General features: G+C 42.5%; 1 protein-coding gene across 1 annotated transcript in view; it reads left to right on the top strand.

The window, feature by feature from the left end:
• The first annotated feature begins 1,436 nt into the window (after nt 1–1,436).
• ptpn5 (protein tyrosine phosphatase non-receptor type 5) overlaps nt 1,437–19,756 on the top strand; it is an 85,504-nt gene continuing 67,184 nt past the window's right edge. The window contains exons 1-2 of the mRNA XM_020529841.2: nt 1,437–1,473; nt 10,593–10,790. Coding sequence (XP_020385430.1) covers nt 10,623–10,790 — 168 coding nt within the window. The 5' untranslated portion in view covers nt 1,437–1,473; nt 10,593–10,622. The remainder of the gene's footprint in view (nt 1,474–10,592; nt 10,791–19,756) is intronic.

Raw genomic sequence — 19,756 nt, 5'->3', positions numbered from 1 at the left:
ACGGGCAAACAGCATAACTGTAATTTGTCGGTAAGCCACCAATTTGTATGAAACGTGGTCCTTGCAGGCAAATGTTGGTGCTGTGTGTGATCACACAGTTTGCTGTGCCCCAGAACGGCTAGCTGATAGAGTGTCTATGATCCTGCAGAAGCTCATTCACCACTGTCACACGCAACATCTTGAAAGCCGATTGAATCGGGGGTATTCAGGCTCTTCTGTCGATAAATTTTTGCATGAATTTCGCATGAAACATAGATGTTTTTATTCTGCTAACCGTTCGCGTTGGTGATGACATGAGATACAGCTGGAAATACACTCGAGATCAAGAAAAAGGAAATTGCCCTAAAAGATGTGGGCAGTTTCCTCACTGCCTCATGGGGATAAATGCCTTTCTTGGTGCGTCACTGAGCCATGGTCTTATGCCCAATATTCAGCCTTCGCTATACAGTCTGATCTAAACTGGAGCAATGGTTAATGCACCACAGCCAGGCTAATGAGAGAGAGAAAAAAAAATCACTCAAAGTTTCTATTGATTAATTTCCATGTGACTCAACTGGTGGGACTGCATTTGTAGATATCAGCTGAGAGCTAGATCAGAGTGATGCTTCTGCAGTTAAATAGCCTACGGAGAATCCCACTTGGGTGCAGTGCTGGGGCGTACGTTTGGAACCGTACTCTGACAGTATCTAACATTTGTGAACAGGAGAGGACAAAATCTTGACTGAAATATTGTGGAAATAATATTGAGATTAGTTGATTGTGTAAGACGGCCATGACTGATTCAACCATCCATTGCGTACCTTTCCTGATTTTAATCCATATTTTGAGTTCATTGCATAAGAGCTGCCTTAATCACTGCTACCATTTTACATCAATCATCAATAACCTCCTTTCTCTTTAAAGGGTTCTTGTTGGGAATCCTTGCTCTCTATTCGGAAAGGGGGACTTAAGGGGCTTGGAAGGAATTACAAATTCCGAGGAGAATGTAGTTTATTTGTTGGTTTTAACTAACTGAGCACTTAGTGCTTGCCTTTGGATCCTGTATATTATTTTGCAAGTGTCACTTAATCAGGCATTTTCCCACATGGTAAATATTAAAATTCAAAAGGGAAAGCTATGTGTAGTTAGAAAAGCAATAATGGAAAATATGATTTATTATTCACATAATCTTCACATCATTTGTGCTTCTCATCCGTAGTTAATCCTATTACAAGGCAATATTAATATGACTGCATACAGGAGGGGAGCTCTCTTAGTCAGGTAGCTGCTGCTCTCGTACTGTGAAAAAAGAATTAATCATAGCTGACATTCTCATTGACTGTACACTCATTGATATCACATGGTCCTGCTATAGAAGGTGATTGGCGTCAGTGTGCTGAAGGTTGCTGTTTTGATAGGATATGGGTCAGAGTGTGACAGGATGAATTCCAGCTGCTTCAGCTTAAGCTTGTACAGGATCAAGACATCCTTATGGTAAGCACAATATCTGCTCAATGTTCCAGAGGTGCATGGATAAATCATAGTGCATTTTTGGAGTAGGGCATCCATTTATTTCTGCTTCTCCTATTATTTACCTCTTCTGTGCTGTTTTCTCCATTTTTTTTCACATCTGTCCCTATCTCGTTTGCTTTTTTATTGACTTTACCTCAACTTATTATCTCTATTTATCATTGTATCTCTCTGTTTTTATCTCATCCACTATTTCCCCATTTTACTTTCTATTCCTGTCTTCCTGGTTTTCCAGTGTCTCTCTCCTTTCCCTACCCACTCTTTCTCTCAAATCCCTAATTCTATTTCCTGAACCACATACACATCACTCTGTCTCCCTCTGTCTCTGTATAATATCAGTGCTTTATAGACAGGCATGCATTTTTGAAAAAGGTTTCTACTACTACACATCTAGTACTGTGGAAAATGTATGGTTTAGAAAGGGTTTCAACTGAAAGTTTGCAAAGTGGAGTGCTTTGCAGTCATGTCACAGCAGATTTAGATAACGTCAGGCACTGTAGCTCATGTCTTGACTCCTGTACATGTATGAATACACACAAGGTAAAAGGGCTTCATGCATGCCTTTTTGTATTATACATATTTAGCACAGTTATTGCTTATAGAATCCCTACATGCAGAAGCAGGCTATTTGGCCCACTGAGTCCACGCCAACCCTCTGATGAGCATTCCACCCAGCCCCAACCCTATCCCTGTAACCCTTCCGTGGCTAACCTTAATATTGCTATGGGAAATCTATTCGGCCAATCCACTTAATCTGCACATCTTTGGACTGTGGAAAGAAACCCACGCGGACACAGGGAGAATGTTCAAACTCCGCACAGACAGTTTCCCAAATGTGGAATTGAACCCCAGTCCCTGGTGCTATGAGGCAACAACGCTAACCACTGTGCCATGGTGCAATATGTACCTTATTTAACAGTGCAATATGCATAAAGTAGCAAAAGGTTTACAAGGAATAAATTACTTAGGTTTTATTGAATTAGGTGGATTTCAGTGTTAATTCCAACATATGAATAAGATATATCAGGTCAAACAAAATAATTCATTCTTACCTGGTGCTGTACATTTGGAGTGTGGCTCTATGTCTGTTCTATGTATCCATTGTACATATGGACAAAGGGCAGCTTGTTTATTGGTTTGATAATATAAATTGTAGAGGAGGCTTCTTCGATATGAGCTCATCCATTAGGTCTGAGGAAGGAACATTTTAAAAGTTTTTTTAAATGATCAGAGACAGGGAGATATAGAGGAGTTAAAGAATTTGCGTGTCCATTTTCACAATTCACAAAAGATTTAAAAGCCAGTTGATTGGTTAAAAAATTAAACAAATGGATAATGAATTGTTAACTTTGCATTAAAGGAGGCAGAACTCAAGAGCAAGGAAATGATACTTCAGTTACGTTGCACTTTTGTCAGAATGCAGCTGGAGCACTCCCTTAAGTTTTTAGTTCAAATCTCAGGAAAGATAGTCCAGTACAGGAAACATTAAGATTAACCAGAATGATACCAAAACTTAAATTGTGATGTTTGATGCCATAATTTTTGATTCATTCTCCCTTCAAGGCTCGTTTCATCAGATTCTTTCAAATGATAAATTAGTTTAATTGACTAAATATAAAGGTGATCACTTTAACCCCCCAAAAAGAGGATAACTTGGGTCAGTTAGGAAGTTAAAAAGTCCAAAACATGATTCCAACCAGCCTGAAGTCTATCCACTTCATAGTTTAAAGAGAAGCAATAATATAATGATAAGATCACTTTAAATTAAAAATTACAGAAGGCTCAGGCATATGTTCTAGGGTCTTAGGTTCAATTCCCACCACTGCACTGTGGAATTTAAATTTAATGAATAAATCCATGCAACAATTGTGGTTAAAACCCATTAGGTTCACTAGTATCCCAATATTTAGAAAATAAAATCTGTTATTCTTATCTGGTCTGGTTTACATGTGACTCGAGACCGATGTGGGAAAAGCCCAGCATGGAGCACTTGCAGGCCCATGGGTAAAGAAGGAACGTAATGCTGAACTTTTAACTTATTTCTTTATTTTTCTACTTTGTACCTAAGATGGTACCAGGAATGTGACATTGGTACACTTTTCAATGTACTCCTATACCCCTGTACTTGAGTATGTGTGACAATAAAACCTAATTCTAATTCTCATTCCAATGATAATGTGCTTGATGCTTAAATGCCTTCTGAAATATTCTAACAAGCTACTCAGTGGTATCAAATTAAATTTCAGATTTCCAGTTTCTGTTGTATTTTGCTTTTACATACCACATGCCATCAACTCACAACTTTTTAATCTCAGTATTAACATACTAAAATACTTTGACACATTTTTAGGATCTACTGTGACATGAAACTAGATGTTTTATTTTCAAGCTAACATGGCAATTTTTATTCAAGCTGCAAGTTTCATTTTGTTATGGCTTTATTTTTAATTCTCATGTGGGACGTGGGTGTTGCTAGCTGGGCCTGCATTTATTGCCCATTCCTAGTTGTCCTCAAGAAAATGGTGGTGAGCTGCCTTTTCAAACCGCTTCAGTCCATGTGCTGTAGGTAGACCGCCCAATGCTAATAGGGAGATAATTCCAGGATTTTGAACTACACACCATGAAGGAATGGCAAATATATTTTCAAGTTGGATTGGTGAGTGGCTTGGATGGGAACTTGCAGGGTCTGGTGTTCCCATGTATCTGCTGCCCTCTGTGTCTCTACCACTGAGCCAGGAGGCCCAGGCCCACCTGCTGTGGAAGGATGTGATAATATCTCTGAACAGGTTGATCAGATAATGTTTAACATTCTGTTTGATCCTAGGGGTTACTGTGGTATAGTGGTAACGTTCCTACCCATGGGAGACCTGGGTTCAAGTCCCACCTGCTCCAGGGATATGTCGTAACATCCATAAACAGGTCAATTTTAAAGAAATGTCTTCTGTTTGACACTTTAAAAGCATTTGCATTTCTGACCTTGACAGATAATTGTCATTAAAGTTTGCTGGTACTGGTGTTGTATGTGTGGAAGACATTTCTTGTGATTGACTGGAAGACTGGAGAGGACTTTTTGCTTTCAGTCCTGGCTATTGTAGCAGCACCTCTTAGTCTGCAGTACAAGGACAAGATGTTGCACAGGCAGCAATTATCATCTTAAGAAACATGAACATAAGTAGGCCTTTCAGCCCATCAAACCTACATTCAATAAGATCATTGCTGATCTGTTTGCGGCCATAACTCGACTTTCCCGCCAGTTCCCCATTACCATTGACCTCTTTGTAGGTCATCTCCGAGTAATATTTCTCACTACTTTAAATGAGAGACTTCTTCTTAATATGTCACCGGTTATAGATTCTCCCACAAGGGAAAACCTTCCTCAGCATCTATCCTGTCAAGCCTCCTCAAAGCTGTTTCATTCTTCGAAACTCCAAGATGTATAGGCCAATTTTGCTCAATTGCCCCTCATAAAATAAATCCTGCATCCCTTGATTTAATCGAGTGAACCTTCTCTCACCTGCTTCCAATGGAAATAAATTCTTCTTTTTCAAAAGACTAAAGCTATGCACGGTGCTCTGGGTGTAGCCTCACCAGAGTCCTATAGCAAGGCATCCATCCCCTTGCAACACCACTTTCCTTCTTAATTACTTGCTGTACCCTCATGCTTTTTCTGATTGATGTACAAGGACACCAGGTCCATCTGTGCTGTGGCATTTTGCAGTACATCTCTTTCCATTTTAAATAATATTCCACTTTTCTATTTCTCCTGCAAAGTGGACGACCAGATATTCCCACGTTGTACTCCATCTGCCAAGTTTTTGCCCACACAATTTGCATATCTATAGAAGATAAGCTACTCACAGAGGAAGCAGGAGAAAGGGGAGGAAGGTCTCTTTGTACAATGCATCTGCAATTCAGAAATCTACCACCTCTTCAATTCAGACAAATTGCCTCCGAGCAAGGGGTGAGTGCAGCATAGCTTGTGACTGTGAAGGTGACTGGATCCTTCCATGCTAGAACATGCAGTATAGGTACAACTTCCCAGGCCATGGCCCATTTTTGCATCAGAGGTTGTAGGAGTTCTGTTTGTCAGGAGGGGTGACTGTTTTGTCTTCTCTCTGTGTAGATCGAAGTTGACAGAAGCATAAATGTAAGGCTTTGATATGAAAATGGACCAGCCCATGTTAGAGGGTGCCAGTGATAACACACATAGCTGTGTGGCTGCATTGCACTGGCGAGGGGTAATGAAACCACATACATTCTGACCCACTGAGTGTGGAACTGGAGGAACACAGCAGGTCAGGCAGCATCAGAGGAGCTGGGTTTACATTCTGACCCACTCAGTGTGGAGTGGGTGTGTGAAATCATGCTGGTGAATGCCCACTATGCCCACTGTCCTGGACGAGGTGGAGGCAAGAGGTAGGAGGCAGTCAGCACATCCACAATCTGGATGGGCTGTCTATCAGTTATCATACATTCAACTCCATTTCATGAGAACATGAGAAATAGGAGCAGGAGGAGGCCATCCGGCCCATCAAGAGCCTACCCCACCATACAATAAGATCATGGCTGATCTTTTTGTGGACTCAGCTCCACTTACCCACCTGCTCACCATAACCCTTAATTCCTTTACTGTTCAAAAATCTGTCTATCTTTGTTCTAAAAACCTCCATTAAATGAGGTAGCCTCAACTGCTTCACCTGGCAGGGAATTCCACAGATTCACAACCCTTTGGGTGACGAAGTTCCTCCTTAAGATGAGGCCATTTCCTGCAAGTAAAACCGCGGATCCCAATTATTCAACAATCCCACAACCAACACTGTGTTCCTATGGCCACATTCACAGAAACACAGAAACCAAGAACAAGGAGAGGCCGAGATAACAAGGTGCAGGGCTGGATGAACACAGCAGGCCAAGCAGCATCTTAGGAGCAGAGAGGCTGACGTTTCGGGCCTAGCCCCTTCATCAGAAAAGGGGGAGGGGAAGGGGGTTCTGAAATAAATAGGGAGAGAGTGGGAGGCGGATAGAAGAGGGATAGAGGAGAGGATAGGTGGAGAGGAAACAAACAGGTCGAAGAGGCGGGGATGGAGCCAGTAAAGGTGAGTGTAGGTAGGGAGTTAGGAAGGGGATAGGTCAGTCCAGGGAGGACAGACAGGTCAAGGGGGCGGGATGAGGTTGGTCGGTAGGAGATGGAGGTGCGGCTTGAGGTGGGAGGAGGGGATAGGTGGGAAGAAGAACCGGTTAGGGAGGCAGGGACGAGCTGGACTGGTTTTGGGATGCGGTAGGGGGAGGGGAGATTTTGAAACTTGTGAAATCCACATTGATACCATTGGGCTGCAGGGTTCCCAAGCGGAATATGAGTTGCTGTTCCTGCAACCTTCGGGTGGCATCGTTGTGGCACTGCAGGAGGCCCAGAATGGACATGTCGTCTGAGGAATGGGAAGGGGAGTTGAAATGGTTTGCGACTGGGAGGTGCAGTTGTTTATTGCGAACCGAGCGTAGGTGTTCTGCAAAGCGGTCCCCGAGCCTCCGCTTGGTTTCCCCGATGTAGAGGAAGCCACACCGGGTACAGCGGATGCAGTATACCACATTGGCAGATGTGCAGGTGAACATCTGCTTGATGTGGAAAGTCTTCTTGGGGCCTGGGATGGGGGTGAGGGAGGAGGTATGGGGGCAGGTGTAGCACTTCCTGCAGTTGCAGGGAAAAGTGCCGGGTGTGGTGGAGCTGCGACAGGAAGAGGCCATTTGGCTCTTTGAGCCTGCTCCGACATTCAGTATGGTCATGGCTAATCCTCTATTTCAACTTGTATTCCTGCCCTCTCCCCATACCTTTTGATACCTTCAATTTCTAGAAATCCAACTATATCTTTCTTAAATGTATTCAGTGAGTTGGCTTTCACAGCCTTTGTGTTAGAGAAATGCACAAAATGAAGAGATTTCTCCTCATCTCAGTCTGACATGGTTTACCCCATATCCTGAGACCATGCCCCTTTGTGCTAGACCCCAAAGCTGGCAGGAAGATCATCCCTGCATTCATTCTATTCAGCCTAGTCAGAATGTCATGTAGCAGCATCCCCTCTCATTCATTCCTCTAAGCTGCAATGGACACAAGCCTAATTGACCTTTCGCTCCTCAGACAACAACCTGTCATCACAGGACTATGTCAAGTGGACTTTCGCTGTATTCTCTCTATGGTAGGTATGTCTTTTCTTGGTTAAGGAGGACAATACTGCCAACATTCTAGAGGACAAGGTGAGAACATGCTACGCTGCATTTGCAAGACTAAGTGGTACATGAATAGCACGTTTTGAAACCCTACAGTTTAAGAAAGTGCAGGAGGAAGAAAACTGACCACTAGACAGAAGAAGAGGACCAAGCAGGCAGTGAGGAAATCCCCTGAGTACATTTCTTGCAAGCCATTTCTCGGCTTTTAAAGCGGAGAGAGTGACAATTTCTCTGTGGGGACCAGTCAGAGCCAAGTTGATGGCACTGTGGATGGTCCAGCTGCTCAGGGTGGGGCAGTAGGAAGAAGTACGGAAGGGCAAAAGTGATAGGGGCTTTATTACTGAGGGGATTTGATGTAGGGATGGCCGTAGACATGGGAAGAACATTATGGAACTTTTGAGGATATCAAGGATAATGGTGACCTGCTGCATTCTGCGTAAATGTCAAATGGACTTCTGACGGCAATTTTCAATCATGTTGCTAAGAATGTATAGGTTTCTGTAAACCTGTGAATTATATGTGCTACTCAGCAAGTATAGATTGTTACGATCCCAGTTGATTGTATTATTGGGCAAGTCAGATCTTGGACAGGAACCTGACTTGTTTTTAGTTGTTTTGCTTTTGATGAAGAGGTTCCTCGTTGAGACATAAGCATGTAATGTTGCAGATTTTGCTTTAACAATAAAATGGATTTTTTTAATTACAGAAGAAATGAAGCTTAAAAACGAACATTAAAAATATATTTCCAATAATCCCCTCCAAAATTGTGTAATTTGAAAAGGAACAAAGCAGCTTTTGTACAGTATCTAAAACACACCACTTTTACAATACTCACCCCAGAGTCCTTGCATCTAACACCTCAGTCACTTTAAGTCATTTGTGACATCAATTTTTGAACTGGACCTATCATTACCTCTCTTGCTCTGGACCTACGCTATGGACTTGATCTGCCTCCACACCATTTCCCCATCCTGGCACCTAAATCACCCTTCCCCAGCCATCAGATCCAACCTCGCTACTCCCAACTCAACACCTACCATCTGCAACCCCAACTAGAATCAATTTCTTCCATACACCTCAACCTACCCGAAACACTGCATCACCTACCTGGTCTCCATGCCACCTGACACCTTACCCAGCTGGCACCTTACTTATCTGGCACCCATCCCACTACCTTCCTGCCTTTCAAACTTTTCACTTACCTTGCGTAAGTGAGAGGGGATATAGGCTTTTTGCAATTTGGGGCCGCTTCCTTTGACTATATACCATCATGAGAAGAGCCAGTCAAGTATTTTTGAAATGTTGCAGTTTAAAGAGCTCATGCAGTGGAATATAAATGCCTCTTCTGTGTGTTAGTAATTTTATATGCCTGATGGAGAAAAGTTACGTTTGAGGATTTGCTGTGTGAAGCACTTTAAAATTTCATTACGATGGTGACACTTGTGAGTTGTTCCAATTTGGTCATACATGGGAAACATTGAAACTAGAAAACTGTGTCAACTCTCTGGATGGGCCAACAATACTGGAGTGTGGTGAAATAACTTTAAATTATACAATATCAATACCATAATTTGGTAGCTACTTAGGATAGGGAAGTATTGTGTAGACTTACTTTAGTGGTCTCTACAAGTCTACCATATAGCCCTTTTGGATTCAGATCATATGATTCTTATTGATAGCACTCCCCATTATCATCCTTTTCCATAAGGCTTGGCGTATACATCTTTTCTTTTGAGAATACACTTTTTTCCTTTACTTTGTATATTAGCTCAGTGTGTCACCCAGATGCCAGCTGCCTTTATGTCGTATGTGATAATACAGCCATTTAAATTGTTTTGTTGGGGCCCTTTACATTAACAGTAACTGAGGATCCTGATCTGAATGTTTTGCTAAGCTACTGTAAATCATAGAATCCCTATAGTGTGGAAGCGGGCCCATTGAGTCCACACTGACCCTCTGAAGAGCATCCCTTCCAGACCCACCCTATCCCTGTAACCCTGCACTTCCCATGGCCAACCCACCTAGCCTGCACATCTCTGGACTGTGGGAGGAAACCAGAGCACCCAGAGGAAACCCATACAGACACTGACAGTCGCCCGAGGGTGGAATCAGACCTGGGGTCCCTGCTGCTCTGAGCCTGCAATTCTAACCACTGTGCCACACTAAAGGCTGTAGCTGATGCACAGTAAACGATATATGCAAATTTTGAATGTTGTGAGCAAATGGTCAAGGAAGTGCATCAGTGAAATTTCATCGCATCACCCAATTTATTTCAAATTTTTAGTTAGCAATGTCGACACTTCTGATTGCTGTCTCATGACCCTGATTTTCTATGGCTCTTCCCCCCATTCTTCTTTTCCTGTTCCCCTTTCCTATAGTTAGGTTTCTCATCCCTCTGCATTTTCATGATTCTCTGCATTTTTGCAGTTCTTTCTTACCCAGGGTCCGTTTGTTAACATCTGTTCTGTTTTACTCCCTCTCCTGGTCTCTGTTTGCTTCTCTCTCTCTCTCTCTCTCTCACACACACACACACACACATCATTTTTTCTCTCTGCATATTGCCATCAATTCTGTCTGTCATTGGCTGCCTGCCTTCACCTTGTTATAAAATTTTCCATTACTGCTCAATGCCGTACTGTGATTCGTCCTCCCACTCATGTGTGGGTTCACTTTTTTTTCCAAAAGAAGCAGCAGTACAGAATGAATAAACCATGACTGTTGAATGCAGCCCTGCATCTGCTACTGGGGATTGAGACATCACAATCAGCCGCATAGATCAAGCCATTTCTGTCGAGTGGGAAGAACTCTGGATGCATCCTGATTAACTCTCACCTTCATCCTGCTCATGTTTATATTTGCAGGTCCCTCTGAGGCACTGATAGGAGCGAAGAATGATGGGGGCATTGACTCAATGCAGCCCCCAGGGGGAAGAGGTGGCCAACTCAGAGAAATCCCAGAATTCTTTGCAGCTCAGCCAGGAGAATCGATGGGGCTGGATGAAGAGAGTCTGTCTGAGGGCAAGCTACAGTGTTCTCCTTTGTGTCCTGTCCCAGATCCTGGTAAGTCCTTGGGTTGGGATGCAAGTCATCAAATGTTTTGTCAAAACCCTTGAAGCCAAACATGACATCAGTCAAAGTGGTACTGCTGTTTTATCATCTGGCTTAACCTGCCCAATGTAATTACAACATTTAAAAGACATCTGGATGGGTATAAAAACAAGAAGCGTTTAGAGGGATATGGGCCAAATGTTGGCAAATGGGACTAGATTAATTTACGATATCTGGTTGGCATGGAGGAGTTGGATTGAAGGGTCTGATTCCATGCTGTACAGCTCTATGACTCTATAATACCCATTATATGGTCTACTGAACAAAGGGATGGATATAAATGCAGTTAAAAATGTTGATGTTGGTTATGATCAAGTGATATCTTTGTAGGGCATATCCACAATGAGCCATTGTTGCCTGATGACCTTTACAGAGACCAGACTAATAGATGAATTTAAGAGCAAAATATTGCTCGACAGGGATAACTAAACATGGATTATTCATAAGATAATAGTCATAGAGCGTGATATCTGTATATCACTGCATTAATTGTGAATGGATTCTAGTTGGGGTTGCAGATGGTAGGTGTTGAGTTGGGAGTAGCGAGGTTGGATCTGATGGCTAGGGAAGGGTGATTTAGGTGCCAGGATGGGGATTATTGCAATCGCAGGTCGCAAAGCAGTAGTAACTCTGAAAGCATCGATAAGATAGTAAAAACACCGCAGACACACCACAGACAGAAACAGCTGTGATAACCAATATGGAAGCAAAAGCAGTGAATGAGGGTGAATAGCTCTGTAATAAGTAAGCAGTCATCAATTGCTGTGAACAGGGCATTGCACGTGATTTGGGAATTTCAAAGAAAGAAGACAAAGGAAAAAACACTACAAAAGCAGAAGAAGCTGACAGATACAGTGTTGATCTGTACTCCTTTCTTACTACATCATTACAGGCTGCCAGTTTCTGTTTTCAATTCACTTTCAATTATCCCTTGTCCAGAGGTTTGAGGCCAATAGATCACAATTCCCCTTAGAATTGCGAGTAAGAAAATAAATCAGTGTAAGAATGTGCATAGATTTACCTCCCTCTCCTCGATCTTTTCTCCTTTTACACTTTCCCTTCCTCACCTCTTTGTGTTTTTACTCTTATCTCGTGTTAGCTGTGGACATGTACATTAGGCGTATGAGTCAGAAGTACATGGTAGATTGGGATACTGGGAGTACTGCCACCAGCACATGGTAATTGAGCAAGAGAAACAGAACAAAGATCTAAAAGTCTCTTGGTTGGTGGCGTGCTGAGTTAGGGACAGTGCTGTTAGTATGGTCAAGCTCACTTGTACTGCCTGTGTCGTTTTTAAAATGGCTGTTTCAAACAAATGATGTTGCTGCAGAATGGAGGCAGTGGCGCATTGGTGATGTCACTGAACTAGTAATCCAGAACCTCAGGCTAATGGTGACTAAGTAACCATTGTCGACTGTTGTCAAATCCTACCTGGTTCATCAATATCTTTTGTTAGGGAAGGAAATCCGACCAGTGTGTGACTGCTCTCTGTGCCATTGGGGATGGGCAATAAATGCTGGCCTAGTCAGTGATGCCCACATCCAATGAACAAATAAACAGGTTAAATCCAACTCCTGCCTGCACATAGCTGTAGAGGATTGAGGTAAGTGCTAAGAATGAAGTATGCCCACCTTAGGCAAGCGAACCAAGTCATCTTTTGGGGCTATATCAGACAGATAGTACTGCCAATAAAATAGAACATGCTCAAAGTAGCAGGCCAGTCAGCAGGGGTGGAGAAAAGCATGAGTAAATATTTTACTTAATGTGACCCTTCATCAGATTCTCATTTCAGATTTTCAGCACCTGCAGTACTTCGCTTCCAAGAAAATGTCACTATCCCTCTCGGGAATGTGCTGATTTGACTTGTTTTCTCTTCCAGTCTGTTATTTTCTGACTCTCAATCTATGCCCAGTTTTCTCGTAATATAACATTTATAATATGGATATGTTGCCCAGTGCTGAGTATGGACTGGATCAATCAAGAGGTAAAGCAATCTGCTTCATGCCAGTGTGAAATCCTCTTCCCATTTCCCACAGCTGCCAAACTGTGTTCTAAGTGAAGCTGGAAGCTTAATCCTGGGAACATGCTAAAATACAGTAAAACAATTTCCAAACGCCTCTAATAGGGGCAGCAGGGTGGTTCAGTGGTTAGCACTGCTGCCTCACAGCGCCAGGAACCCGGGTTCGATTCCACCCTCGGGCAGCTGTCTGTGTGGAGTTTGCACATTCTCCCAGTGTCTGCGTGGGTTTCTTCCAGGTGCTCCAGTTTCCTCCCACAGTCCAAAGATGTGCAGGTTAGATGGCTTGACCATGCTAAATTGCCCATAGTGTCCAGGGATGTGTGGGCTAGATGGATTAGCCATGGGAAATGCTGGGTTACCGGGATTTGGGGGGTGGGTTGTGTCTGGGTGGGATGCTCTTTGGAAGGTTGGTGTGGATTTGATGGGCCAAATGGCCTGCTTCCACACTATCAGGCTTCTTCTGTGATTCAACACCAGTGTAAAGAGTCGCCTTTGGGGCCTGGACAAACCACATTGTGTGTGGATCTCCCTCTATCATTGCAGATCACACTGTGCGCAGTATTCCTCCCTTGTGTGGCTCTCTAGCTTTTCCTTCTATCATCCAAATGAAGCTCTCTCAATCTGCAGGCTTAACTATGCTGTGATTACCATTCACCACCGTCTATGGTCCCAGCTGGGAGCTAGAATTGTCATCCCAATTTTCCCTACCCTAGGGACAGTTCTGTCTGTCCAAAATTTTTGACGAAGTAATATTTTCTTTAGATAGAGCAGACTGGTGTTTTCCTTGGATTTTCCAAAGGTATTTATAGAGTCAAACACTACTTTGGTCCAACCCATCCATGCCAACCAGATATCCTAAATAAATCTAGCCCCATTTGCCAGCATTTGATAAGGTGTTACATCAAAGGTGTGGTGGTATCTGAGATAATAGCACGTGAGATAGGGGGAAACATACTAGAACAGATAAAGGGCTAGTTAGCCAACAGGAATCAACGTGAAAATAAATTAGTCTTTTTAGAGTTGACAGACTTCAACAAGTGGAGCCCAACACAGATCAGAAGTAGGTCCTCGACTGTATATCACTTATTTGCTTGAAGGGTCTAAATGTATGTTAGCTAAATTTGCTGATGATACCAAGGTGGGTGGGGAGAAGAACATAAGAACCAGGAGTAGGCCATCTGGTCCTTCAAGGCCACTCTGCCATTCAGTAACATCATGACTGATTGTTTCATGGCCTCAGCTCCACTTACCCACCCTCTCACTGTAACCCTTAATTCCTTTACTGTTCAGAAAAATTATCTGTCTTAGCTTTAAAAACATTCAGTGGGGTAGCCTCAACCGCTTCACTGGGCAAGGAATTCCACAGATTCACAGCCCTTTGGGTGAAGAAGTTCCTCTTCAATCCTAAATCTGCTCCCCCTAATTTTGAGGCTATGCCCTCTTGTTCTAGTTTCACCTGCCAGTGGAAACAACCTCCCTGCTTCTATCTTATCTCGTCCCTTCATAATTTTATATGATCCCCTGCCCCCCCCCCCCCCCCCCCCCCCCCCCCCCCCCCGCAACCGCTCTCATTCTTCTAAATTCCAATGAATATAATTCCAGTCTCTCATCATAAGTCAACTCTCTCATCTCTTGCATCAACCCAGTGAATCTCCTTTGCGCCCCCCGCTCCCCCCCAGTACCAGTACATCTTTTCTCAAGTAAGGAGACCAAAACTGCACTTAGTACTCTATGTGGCCTCACCAGCCCCTATACAGCTGTAACATAACTACCCGGCTTTTAAATTCAGTCCTGTAGCAATGAAGGAGAAAATTCCATTTCACTTCTTAATTACCTGTTGCACTTGCAAACCAGTCTTCTGTGATTCATGTAGAAGGACACCCAGGTCCCTCTGCACAGCAGCATGCTGCAATTTTTTACCGTTCAAATAAAAATGCTTTTTACTGTTATTCCTACCAAAATGGATGACCTCACATTTATCAACATTGTACTCCATCTGCCAGACCTTTGCCCACTCACTTAAACTATCTATATCCCTTTGCAACCTTTCAGAGTCCTCTGCACACTTTGCTCTACCACTCATCCTTGTGTCATCCGCAAACTTTGACATCTACACGTGGTCCCCAACTCCAAGTCATCGATGTAAATCGTAAACAATTGCAGTCCCAACACTGATCCCTGAGGCACACGACTAGTCACTGATTGCCAATCAGAAAAACACTAATTTATGCCCACTGTTTGCTTCCTGTTAGTTAACCAATCCTCTATCCATGCTAATACATTGCTGGTAACACCATGCGCCTTTATTTTATGCAGAAGCCTTTTGTGCAGCAACTTGTCGAATGCCTTTTGTCCATCGCACTCGTAAAGCCTTCATAGAATTCTAGTAAATTAGTTAAACATGACCTGTCCTTCATGAACCCATGTTGTATCCGCCCAATGGGAAATCCCCATCTTTTGTCTACCTCCTTTTTGAAACAGTTGTGTCTCATTGGCTATTTTCCAATCTGCTGGAACTGCCCCAGAGTCCAGCAGAATTTGGAAAGTTACCAGAGCGCATTTGCTATTTCTCCCACCATCTCTTTTACTACCCCGGGAAACATTCCATCAGGGCCAAGAGACTTGTCTACCTTGAGCTCCATTACCTTCCCAACACTACCTGTTTTGGGTTAATGATTGTTTCTAGGTCCTCACCTACCTTAGGCTCCTTGTCATCAATTACTGTCATGTTATTCATGTCCTCCACTGTGAAGACCGAGACAAAATACCTGTTCAATGCCTCAGCTACTTCCTCATTTCCCATTATTAAATCCCCCTTCTCATCCTCTAAAGGACCAATGTTTACCTTAGCCACTCTTTTTCGTTTTATATATCTGCAGAAATTTTTGCGATCTGTCTTTATATTCTGAGCTAGTTTACTCTCGTAATCTGTTTTACTTTTCTTTGTAGCTTTTTTGTGGCTTTCTGTTGACCTTTAAAGTTTTCCCAATCTTCTAGTTTCCCACTGGTCTTTGCCACTTTGTATGCCTTATCTTTCAATTTGATAGCCTCCCTTATTTCCTTAGACATCCATGGCTGATTACCCTTTTACCTACAGTCCTTCCTTTTCACTGTTACATGCTTTTGCTGAGCATTTTGTAAAACTGCTTTGAAAGTCCTCCACTGTTCCTCATCTGTCCCACCATAGAGTCTTTGCTTCCAGTCTACTTTAGCCAACTCCTCCCTCATCCTATTGTAGTCTCCTTTGTTTAAGTACAGGGCCCTGGTATTGGATTTTATCTTCTCATTTTCCGTCTGTGTTCTAAATTCAACCATACTGTGATAGCTGCTTCCAAGAGGATCCCTAACTATGAGAACATTAATTATCCCTGTCTCATTATCTAGGATAGCTTGCTCCCTCATCAAGAAAACTATTGCTGATACATTCAAAGAACTCCTCCTCAAAGCTGCCTTGACTGACTTGGTTCGACCAATCGACATGTAGATTAAAATCCCCCATAATAATTGCTGTACAATTTTCACAGGCAATGGTTATTTCTTTGTTTATTGCCCTATAGACTACGCCTATCAGTGATTTTTTCTTCTTAGAATTTCTAATTTCCACCCAAATGGATTTAACCTTATTCTCCATAGAATTTATATTATCTCCTACTGTTGCCCTGATGTCATCCTTAAATATCAGAGGGTACACCACCCCTTTAATTTCCTGTCTGTCCTTCCAAATAGTCTGATACCCCTAGATATTTAATTGCCAGTCGTGACCATTCTGCAACCATGTCTCTGGCTACTAAATCATACTCATTCGCGATGATTCACCGTTAACTCATCTACCTTGTTTCGAATGCGATGAGCATTTAGGTAAAATGCCTTTATGCTAGTTTTTGTACCTTCTTTTTGAATTCTAACATCTCATTAATAACATCTTCTGTGTTTTCCTTCCTTTTAATTTCTTTCATATTCTTCGATGTAGTTAAACCCTCCTGCACACATGTTACCCTGCTGCTTTCTTTTCTATTTACCATTACACTTCCTGTCATTTTCCCCTTCCCTTTGCCCCAGTTCACTCGTTTAAAGTCCTAGTGACCATCTTATTTATCTTTTTCGCTAGAACACTGGTTCCAGATCAGTTCAGGTGGAGACCATCCCCACAGTACAGATCCCTCCTGTTCCAAAATTGATACCAATGCTCCATGAAATAGAATTCATCTTTCCCACACCACTCCTTTAGCTATGTGTTTTAATTCCCTAACTTTCTTATCCCTCTGCCAATTTGCACATGGTTTGGGTAGCAATCTGGAGATTATAATCCTTGAGGACCTGTTCCTTAATTTTGTTCCTAGTACCTGATAATCTCCAACCAGGTCCTCCTTCCTAGCCTTGCCTATGTTGTTTGTCCCAACATGGACCACAACAGTTAGATCCTCCCCCTCCCTCTCCAATATCCTTTCCAGCCAGTCAGAGATATCCCTTACCCTGGCACCAGGCAGGCTACATACCATGCGGGACTCTTGATCCTGCTTACAAAGGATACTGTCTATTCCCCAAATTACAGAATCCCCTACAGCTACCACCTGTCTTTTTGCTCCCCCCTCTTGAATGGCCTCCTGTGCCATGGTGCAGTGGTCAGCTGGCTCATCCTCCCTGCAGCCCTGTTCCTCATCCACACAGGGAGCAAGTAAGTTGTCAAGAGGAGATAGTGCTTGCAAAGAGATGTCAATAGGTTAGAGGTAGGGCAAAAAGAGTTAGCAGATGGAGTATAATATGGGTAAAGGTAAACTTTCCATTTTGGCAGGGAGAATAGCAAAAGCAGTATTCTATTTAAATGGAAAGAGATTGCAGAAATCAGTCATATATAGTGATCTGGGGGTGTCCTGATACATGAATCATATGAAGTTAGTAAGCAGGAACACCAAGATATTTAGGAAGGCAAATAGAACATTCTCTTTTGTTTTATCGCAAGAGGAATGGAATGTAGAAGTGAAGAGGTTTTATCACGGCTGTACAGGGCATTGGTGAGCCTGTGGAGTATTGTGTGTGGTTTTGGTTATTTGAAAAAGATATTGCTTTAGAAACAGGTCCAAGAGGGTTCACTTGACTCTCTCCCCTGGGATGAGGGGTTTATCTTGCGAAGAGAGATTGGGTATGTTAAACCTGTTTCTGTTGAATTTAAAAGAATACAAAGTGATCTTACTGAAACATATAATCTCTTGAGGAGATTTGATAGGATACCAGGAGGACATTTCCTCTCGCCAGGGAGACTTAAAGTAAGGGACATAGTTTATGAATAAGATATCTCCCTTTTAACAGAACTGAGGAGAATTTCTTTCTCTCAAAGGCTCATTGGAATGTAAACTTCTCTTCCCCAGAAGGCTGTGTCTTGTAAATTTCATTCAGGCTGAATTGAATTCCATAGATCTTTGATAGATAAGGGAATTGTGTGTTATGGGGTATAGACAGGAAGGTGGAGCTGAGGCCACAACCACATCAACCATAGTTCTTATTGGATTTTGGAGCAGGCCAGAAGGGCCAAATAATCTGCTCTTGCTCCACATCCTATGATCTTGGACTTTGTTGTTTGTATCACTCAGAAACTAACTGCTTTAATCAGCTAAGCCATGAAAAAGAACTTAATATGTGTGATGGACACAATTTCTGATGTAATACTCCTTTGAGATGTAATCTACTGTTGAATGCCCCGTGTCTCATTGAGTTTGATTCCAGCTCTTTATTTGTGCAGTTATGTTGTTGCTGCCACCAATGCTGTCAAACCTTCTGGACATTGTAAGCAGCTGGATTCTGGATGCGACACTTATTGCTGGGATTTACCAAATTCCAGCCAACAAAACAATTTGCATTTTTGTAGAGTCTTTAGTTCAGTAAAATGATCCAAAGGGAGGGTTTTAATATCCAAAATTTGACATTGGACTGACATGAGGAAATATTGGGGTAGATGACCTAAACTTTTTCAAAGAGAGAGGTTTTAACATTGGTCTTTGAAGAAGCATGGAGAACAAGAGAGGTTTAGAGAAGCAATTTAAGTCACTGAAGGCAAGGCCATCATTAGTGATTGAAAACAAGGATTGAGGCATTACTGGAGCAAGAGCCAAAGGGTGACAGGAGTGATGAGGAAACAGAACTTGGTGTGCATTAGGACACAGGCAGTGGAGGTTTGATGACCTTGGGGTTTTAAGGAAGGAAGGTAAGCAGCCAGATGGGAGAACATTGAAACAGCTAAATCTACAGGTAATAAAGGTCTGAATGAACGACTCAGCAGCAGCTAAGCTGAGACAGGGGAGCAGTCAGAAAAGGAGATGGATTGAAGAGTAATCTCCCCAGATAAGATTTTTATCCCCATGTCACAAGATTTGCAGACAAGATGTGAATTAAATATTACGCCGTGGAATAGGAACAAGGTGCCTTTAGACATGAGCTTTATGCCTCTGCAGCTTAAAAGGATGAAAAAAGAAATCTTAGTAACTATCCATTAAGGACTGTGAATAGAACAGCTGCTAGGTTACTGAGCAGTTAGTCATTGTAACAGAGCAATAGGCTGATTGAAGTAACCCTTGTTGCACATATGCACAACTCTGGAAATTTCTGAGCTGAGAAATGCCACCGATAGGCAGATGGGAATCCTGATAAACTGTTTGCAAACTTTGCCGACACTGATCATTCTGTGTATTAATTAGCGACACAAGACTTGTACGTTTGTAGTGTTCCTCAACCAGAGAACTGCAAATTAAAATTTCTTTGGTAGAAGAGCAGATCAACTAAGAAAGGATAAACTGAGATTCAAAGCTGGTTCATTTTTGGTGTGTGAGACCTAGTAACACATGAACTGGCGCATTCAACTACTGAACCGTCATAATGTGAAAATGATTTCACTCTGTTACACAAT

Source organism: Rhincodon typus, chromosome 17, assembly GCF_021869965.1.
Source record: "Rhincodon typus isolate 14 chromosome 17, sRhiTyp1.1, whole genome shotgun sequence".
In the NCBI taxonomy this organism is placed as follows: Eukaryota; Metazoa; Chordata; class Chondrichthyes; order Orectolobiformes; family Rhincodontidae; genus Rhincodon; species Rhincodon typus.
Note: the sequence above shows the minus strand (reverse complement) of the source record. Positions and strands in the feature narration are given on the sequence as shown.